This window comes from Solanum dulcamara, chromosome 8 (assembly GCF_947179165.1).
Source record: "Solanum dulcamara chromosome 8, daSolDulc1.2, whole genome shotgun sequence".
NCBI lineage: Eukaryota > Viridiplantae > Streptophyta > Magnoliopsida > Solanales > Solanaceae > Solanum > Solanum dulcamara.
In genome coordinates, this window is record NC_077244.1 from 74,894,761 (window position 1) to 74,902,500 (window position 7,740).

General features: G+C 31.0%; 1 protein-coding gene across 1 annotated transcript; it reads left to right on the forward strand.

Annotated features, from left to right (window-relative positions):
- The first annotated feature begins 1,061 nt into the window (after nt 1-1,061).
- Nucleotides 1,062-3,731, forward strand: LOC129900635 (protein SELF-PRUNING). The gene is made up of 4 exons (XM_055975650.1): nt 1,062-1,273; nt 1,599-1,660; nt 2,235-2,275; nt 3,290-3,731. Exons 1-4 carry the CDS (start codon nt 1,070-1,072, stop codon nt 3,508-3,510), a joined length of 528 nt encoding a protein of 175 aa, XP_055831625.1. The 5' UTR covers nt 1,062-1,069; the 3' UTR covers nt 3,511-3,731.
- The last annotated feature ends 4,009 nt before the right edge of the window (nt 3,732-7,740 follow it).

The following is a 7,740-nucleotide window of genomic DNA, read 5'->3' on the forward strand; positions in this document are numbered from 1 at the left end:
GTGAATTCTGTCAAACACGTAACATCTAGTATACTTCTGCTTCTGTACGTACCCTTCATCACGAGTAACAGGATTGTATATTGATTTCCTTTTTCTTTTTATTTTTAGAAAATCGAAGAGTGAACTTTTATCTATAAAGAGAGAGAGAGAGATCAGGCTAAACAAACTGAAGAATATGCCTGAAGTTGAGAGAAGTATACATATGTTGAATATAGGCTACGGTCGAAGTGGATTTAAGTTAATTTGTATCTCGATGGGCTGATTGAGATGTAGAGAAAGAAGCTCATAGTAAATTAATGGACTGATCAGTTGAGAGAGAAGTTCAAAGCATCACAATATGTTGAAAGACGAGTTAGAAGCTTGAATGGTTACTCTACTTTAATTTGGGTAATTGACTAAGATATTCGTTATCATGTTTGATTGATTAAAATATCAGAATAATATTGTCTCTGCAAAAACAAGTTGCTTAAAAATAAGGAAAATAATTTTCTCAATGAAAGTATGAAAAACAGGTTTAACAAGTTTTCACATGATTGTGTCCTCCCCACCATTTAACACACCTCATCTTCACTCTTACCTCCATCTCGATCAACCCATATCCCCTGCCCTACCTTTCATAATATTTATCTAGCTTATATACAAATACTTTTAAGATAATATTTTTTTCGTACATATTGATTATAAAAAAAATAATTAAGTAAGAAACCCATTTATTTTCTTAAATACCGAACACACCCCAAGACAATGTTTTTTTTCTTTTTTTTTTTAATGGGGAAAACGCCGTTAAAATAAAACACTAACACATATTCTTTCTCTAGCTGCTAATTAAGCTATGACTTTATAATACGTTGTAGCACGAGAGGAGAATAACCTTTTTGGGCTTTTGATTTCTTTAATTTGGTTCCCCATTTTTTGAACTATCAATATTTTAGTCCTATCCCACCTGACTCTCTAATGATCTGAGGGCCACTATAAATATTGATATTTTGCACTTCTCTTCTCCACCAAAAAAAACAACTCCAACTCTTTTAATAAATCAGATTTTGTTTTGTTTCTTAATTAACTACTTATGGCTTCCAAAATGTGTGACCCCCTTGTGATTGGTAGAGTGATTGGGGAAGTTGTTGATTATTTCTCTCCAAGTGTTAAGATGTCTGTTATTTATAACAACAACAAACATGTCTATAATGGACATGAATTGTTTCCTTCCTCAGTAACTTCTAAACCTAGGGTTGAAGTTCATGGTGGTGATCTCAGATCCTTCTTCACACTGGTATTTTTCACTACTTCAAATTATTACCTCTATCTATCTTAATTTGCGTGACACTCTTTTTATTATAGCTCGAGAACTTAGTTTCAAAATTCTCATTTTTTCCCTTAATGAGATGATTTATAGTCTTAGAAATGTCGAAAGATTTATTTTAAATCATAACTTTAAAAAAAAATTCTTATCTTTCTTAAACTTCATCGCTAGTCAGCCAAACAGTGTCACCTAAATTGAGACAGACAGGAGGAGGCCGAGGAGTACATTTCTCTTCTATTATTTGTATGAATATGAATACTTGACCTCTTATTTTCTTTTCTATATTAATTGACAGATCATGATAGATCCAGATGTTCCTGGTCCTAGCGATCCATATCTCAGGGAACATCTACACTGGTATAGACCTATGCCGTTAAACTAACTCATTCAATTTTGTTTTCAATTGTTTACTTTGGAAGGGAAAATGAAATGGTCATTATATAGCAGTAGTACATATTAGTCTTTGGTTTCTTCATCTCAAAATAAATGTTACCTTATCAAAAATAATAATCACATCCACAGTATTACGTACAATAAAGATGAAAAATATGTACTGTTGTTGAACTTAAATGATGAATACTAGAAATATTATTTAACTTGAAATAATGGTAATCATTATATAGAGATTTGATATTTATGAATTTCTATAATAACCTTCGAGCTAAAAATTCTTATATTTGGAAACCATACAATCATGTTGGACAGTGTTTGTGACATTTGATTAGACTTGCAAATTTAAAATATGTCCAATAATTGTTCACATTATCCTAAATTAATTACTTGTTCTCCAATAAAGAAGACTGCAAAATGGTGATATTATGTGGTAACGGAAAAAACGTACTCCATTTAATAAGATAGAATCAAAGTGACATATTTGTGCAATATTGATAGTTGACAAATAACTGAAAAGAGGATTTGACCATCTTTACAGGATTGTCACGGACATTCCAGGCACTACAGATTGCTCTTTTGGTATGTATCCTTAACCCATACTTCCAAATAACTTTTTTTAAAATTTTTATTTGTCATAAATATATAGCACTACTCTGAATGTTTATTTTTAAATATTTTGTTTTACAACTCTTTAATTTTTATTTTCATAAAATTAAAAGATATGTTTGTACATTCTATTTATCTTTAGTTTAAGACTACAAGATTCAAAAAAAAAAATTCTTTCTAAACTTCATGTTTCAAAATCAAATAAACAAATTAAAATTGAGAGAGTGCTACATATTTTCTTTATTAGTATAATTAAATATATTTAAATTCGCCTGGTGGTGATGGGATCAGGTATTGATTCTTAATTTATTTTTTATATTAATAAACAACAAAAAGAAATAAAGTGTTTACCTCCTAGTTTCCTATATGGAAAAAAAAAACTAATTGGTTATTCTTTTTTATACGTAAGCATGTATATGCAATGTCTACCCGTGGCAGAGTAAATTTTTTGGAAAAGTTATTCAAGACTAAATATATATATATATATATATATATATATATATATATATACTTTAATTGTCACATTTTATTTTTCGAGTGTCAATTTAACTAACTTTCAAAGCTACATTTTTATTATATTAATTCAATATTTTAAAATTAAAATTAAAATATTCAAAAAATAAACGAAAAGTACTGTAAATTGCAAAGTTTTTCACATTAATATAATGAAAAAATACATCTTAAAATGTTAGTCAAAATTCATATCATTTCATTATAAAAAAAATGAAAATTGTTACAAATAAAAAAGGAACAGAAAAAGTAATAATATATATAATTTTTTTGTGAACTGACCGCCCTTTGGCATCATTGTCATATAATAATGCAATAACTGGGCCTCAGTTTCAAACAATAATTTGAGATACACTAATCATGTTAATGTTAGGCCGCTTGAATCAGTAAAACTGTTATATAAGTTGTCAAACATTTTCGAGTCAAAAGTTCTTTATATTATCAGTGCGCGTACAAATTAATTGAAATATGTTTCAGGAAGAGAATTGGTTGGTTATGAAATGCCAAGGCCAAATATTGGAATACACAGGTTTGTATTTTTGCTGTACAAGCAGAAGAAAAGGCAAACCATATCGAGTGCACCAGTGTCAAGGGATCAATTTAGTACTCGAAAATTCTCAGAAGAAAATGAACTTGGCTCTCCTGTTGCTGCTGTTTTCTTCAATTGCCAGAGGGAAACTGCCGCAAGAAGGCGTTGATATATATATATATATCACTACTACTACAACAACAAGCTCCATCCACCATTAATTACTAAATTAGTGGACGGACTCCTATGCTAGCTTTTAATTAATTTAATAAGACCGGGTTACTTGTTGTTCACCCTCTTGAATTAATGGCCAAGTAACATGTAATATCATTAATGTTTGACCTAATTAAGACTAGTAGTATCTATGTGTGTTTTGTCATCATCTACATGTTTTTTTTTTTTATCTTTATATTTTTCCTTCTTCTTTATAATGGTGTTGTTGGTTCTCCTGTCAACTTTTTCGTGTCTCGACTAGGAGAAAATTGGCAACTTGTCACTTTTTGGAATCCAAATTATCAAACTATTCAATTTTTGGCCCTAGACACAACGTGGACAAATTCCATGAAGGCTTACTGGAGTTTGAAAAGCCAGGAGTTTGAACTTCATACTTGAATTTTCAGGATTTTTTTTGAATTTCAACACATTTCAAAGTTTCTATGTGTTGGAGTTGTTCAAATATGATTTCCGTAATCAAAAGTGATTATTTCTCAATTACATTTCAAGTGAATTAAATAGTAACGAGCGGTCTAATAAACACTGGTCATATCCAAGATAAGTTTTACACTAATCTATAGGAGATCATGAATTTCTATCGTCGCGAATTCTCCTTTATAAATTTGATATTTTGAAATATATATTTATTGACCAAGATTATTTTTTTTTAAAACAAAAAAATTATTATACCGTATGGTGGCGTGACCTTTTCTTGATCAAGACCTATGATATAATAAGATCTTCTCTATTTTTTAGTTTACCAACTACAAATTCTCAATTGGTATCAGCTAGCTCCAAAATCTAAAAGTGTTACTCGTATTATATATCGTGGGTTACTTAATAACTATTTATGATCAATCAATGTTACTCCATAAATCTTAAAATAGAGCAACTTTAAGATAAATGCATGCGTAAATCTTAAACTCAGTAAGTCATTAATTAGCTGCAAATTGGAACAGAGGGTTGAGCTTATGCTCCCTCAGCTTTATGATTTCTGATTTAATATAAAGGTTACACCATCATACAATGATAATTTTTTTAAAAAATAAATAAATAAAAAATTTGAACTCAATCCAAAAACTCCTGAAATGACAAGTTCAGGTTTTCCTTATTGACTTGCCTACAGTCAAGTGCAGCATAGGTCTAATAGTTCTTTTGTTTCCACAAATTCCTCCAGATTCGATTCCCCTCTCCTATATGAGAGTACTCCTCCTAGAGTCCTAGGTACTACAGATCCTCTCATAGAAGCTTTAATTGTACCCACACCTACCTATATGCTTAACATTAATTTACTACTACTATATATATCACTATGTCATTGTTTGTCCGACTAATCCGAATTCACACTATATAAATTTTATTTGGGGGAAGCGTTTTCTATCAAGAATTTTTTTATATCCGGAGTTCAAATTGTTGGATGTTTGCCCTGACTTTCCTATTATAATTGAGTTTTCCTTTTCCTAAAAGGAAAACACAAAGTGTCCATATTTGGCTAGTCTTTTTCCTTGTAGGAAAAATTTTATGACTATAAATAGAGGTTCATTCCTTCTAATATGTAGCATTCACAATGTAGTCCTAGGGGGCTTTGAGAGTTTTGTTTGGAGTTGGGTTTGTGTGTGGGGGGGGGGGAGAATTTGTGAGACACAAGTGTTACATTAACACTTGTGCAGACCTTTTTTTATTCTGAGTGAATTGTGTGAGGTTATTTCTCTCGATATTGTGTACTCTCATATTTATAGTGGATTGCTCATCTCATCTTGTGGATGTAGGTCAATTGACCGAACCACGTTAAAGATTTATGTCTCTTTTGGTATATTTCTCGTTTGTCTTATTAATCATGGTCTTTCAATGTCTGATTTGCTAGTTTCCTTATGACACTTGATTATTTTGATCCTAACATGAATTTGATATCTCTTATTAAGAAAGAGAACAACCTCATCTACTGCACCACATCCTAAATTTCTAATTAGCGGTAAGTTCGCATGCAGTGGCCAGAGAAGATGACATTTTCCTTCCTGACTTCGTGGTACGCAGTGTTTATACCAAATTATATTATTTTATTACGATTAAGTAAAAGATTAAGGTTAATTAAAAATGAAATAGAAATAAGAGTGTAAATTAAGATAGCACTCATCTATTCTTTGGATTAATTGGTATAAACACTTTGCACGAATTATTATTTTTTACTCACTTTTATAGGTGAGACTGGCTAGGATTAACAATAATAACATATTCAGTGTAAATTTATAAGCGGGCTATTTGGGGAGGGTTCAAGATGTACACGACTTCATCCTTATTATGTGCGGATAGAAAGATTCTTTCTTATAGATCTGCTGGTCAAGTAAAGCATGTTAAAAATAAGTATAAAAAATAAATACAGGAATAAAGAAATCATGGTAAAAATAAAAGAGAAAGAGAACAGTATCAACAACAAATAACAGGGTAACGGAAGCAAAGGACAGTAGCAAAACAACACCTAATAATAAAGTCAAAGACTAATACAATAGCAAAATAATAATAATGATAGTATTGATAAGGGAAATTAAACAATGTTCGACTACCTATTAACTGTCTATCATGATTCTCAACCTCCACATCCTGCTATCTAGGGTCATGTTCTTGGTAAGTTGTATGTGTGACATGTCCTGTCAAATCACCTCTCTCCAATACTTCTTCGGTCTACCTCTACTTCTTCTCACACCCATAATAGCCAACCTCTCACACCTCCTCAATGGGGCATCTGTGCATCTCCTCTTCACATTTCTAAACTATCTCAGTCTCACCTTCCTCATCTTGTCCACCACGGAGGCCACTCTTTCTTTATCCTGAATATCATAGTTTCTAATCATATATCTCCTAGTATGCCCACGCATTTATATCATCTTCATTTCCGTTATTTTCACCTTTTGGACTTGCGAGTTTTTGACCATCCAACACTTCTCCCTATACAACATGCATGGTTGATCTAACAACCATTTTAATAAACTTACTTTTCAATCTTAGTGGCTCATTTCTTATCACACAAGACTCCGAATATAAGCCTTCATTTCATGCATCACGCTGCAACATTCTCTTAGATTATAGACCCAAAATACTTAAAACTTCCTCTCTAAGAAATAATTTGTGTCTCAATCCTCATTTCTACACCAGAAGTAAATGATAACAATAATCATATTCAAGTCTAATTAAGACAACCCATAATTTTTAGAGCTAGTTTGGAAAAAAATACAAGGAAATTAAATTTGAGTATAATTACATATATAATTTGACCTATTTATTAATTACCGGCCTTCATTTTCCCCATCTTGTCCCATATATTTTTTAGTGATTATCTAGTAGAAATTATTCTTTCTTTTTGTTGCTTTAGGTATCACTTGACCTGATCAATATGCACCGGGTAAAATTATAAGGTCAAAAGCTTCCAATAAAGATATTCTTCATTTCTGAAAAATTGGGTTAAATTGTAGAAATTATACATTGGAATGTTTGAGATCGAGAATTCGAGATTATCGAAAAAGCACGACACACGCTTATCCACCAAGCAAATATGTATCTTGCTTTGAATGACTTATTTTTAAGCAGCTTATAAATTGAAAACTTCTTATAAGTTTTTTAAAAAAAGTAGGTGAAGGTCAACTTTTTTTTTGACTTATAAGCTGTTTTCAACTTATAAACTGCTTAAAATAAGTTCATTCAAATAAACCCAGCTATTTATTGGGGCTTATTTTAAGCACAAAATGACTTTAAGTTGGCCAGTCAAACATTCAAAAAAAACTGAAAACAGCTTATAAACAGCTTATAAGTCAATCCAAATGGGAGAATAGAGATATTGTATTGAATAATTGGCCAGAATGTGATAATGGAATATAACATTTATGACCACATATAACTTTGTACTTGAAGAACCAATAGGTTCCAATCAAATAGATCACTAGAGGGATATTTTTTTCAAAGACGAAGACAGAGAGAAAAAAGGGGGATTGGGGACTCCCAATTTAAGATATCTGGCAAGAAGACACGTTGTCTAAAAGCAAAGTATATATACTAGTGAGTCTAGTAATGTAGACTGAATCTGAAAATATGCATACAAAAATGTGTGTACGAGAATAATAAAGCAGTCCTTTTTTCAACAGATAAATTAAAAAGTAGTCATGATATTAGGTCACCTTGTCTAGGAGAAAAACAA

Coding starts and splice junctions, on each gene's coding strand:
- LOC129900635 (XM_055975650.1), top strand. CDS start 1,070: ATGGCTTCCAAAATGTGTGACCCCCTTGTGATTGGTAGAGTGATTGGG. Junction 1,274..1,598: donor TCAGATCCTTCTTCACACTG/GTATTTTTCACT, acceptor ATTAATTGACAG/ATCATGATAGATCCAGATGT. Junction 2,276..3,289: donor CACTACAGATTGCTCTTTTG/GTATGTATCCTT, acceptor AATATGTTTCAG/GAAGAGAATTGGTTGGTTAT.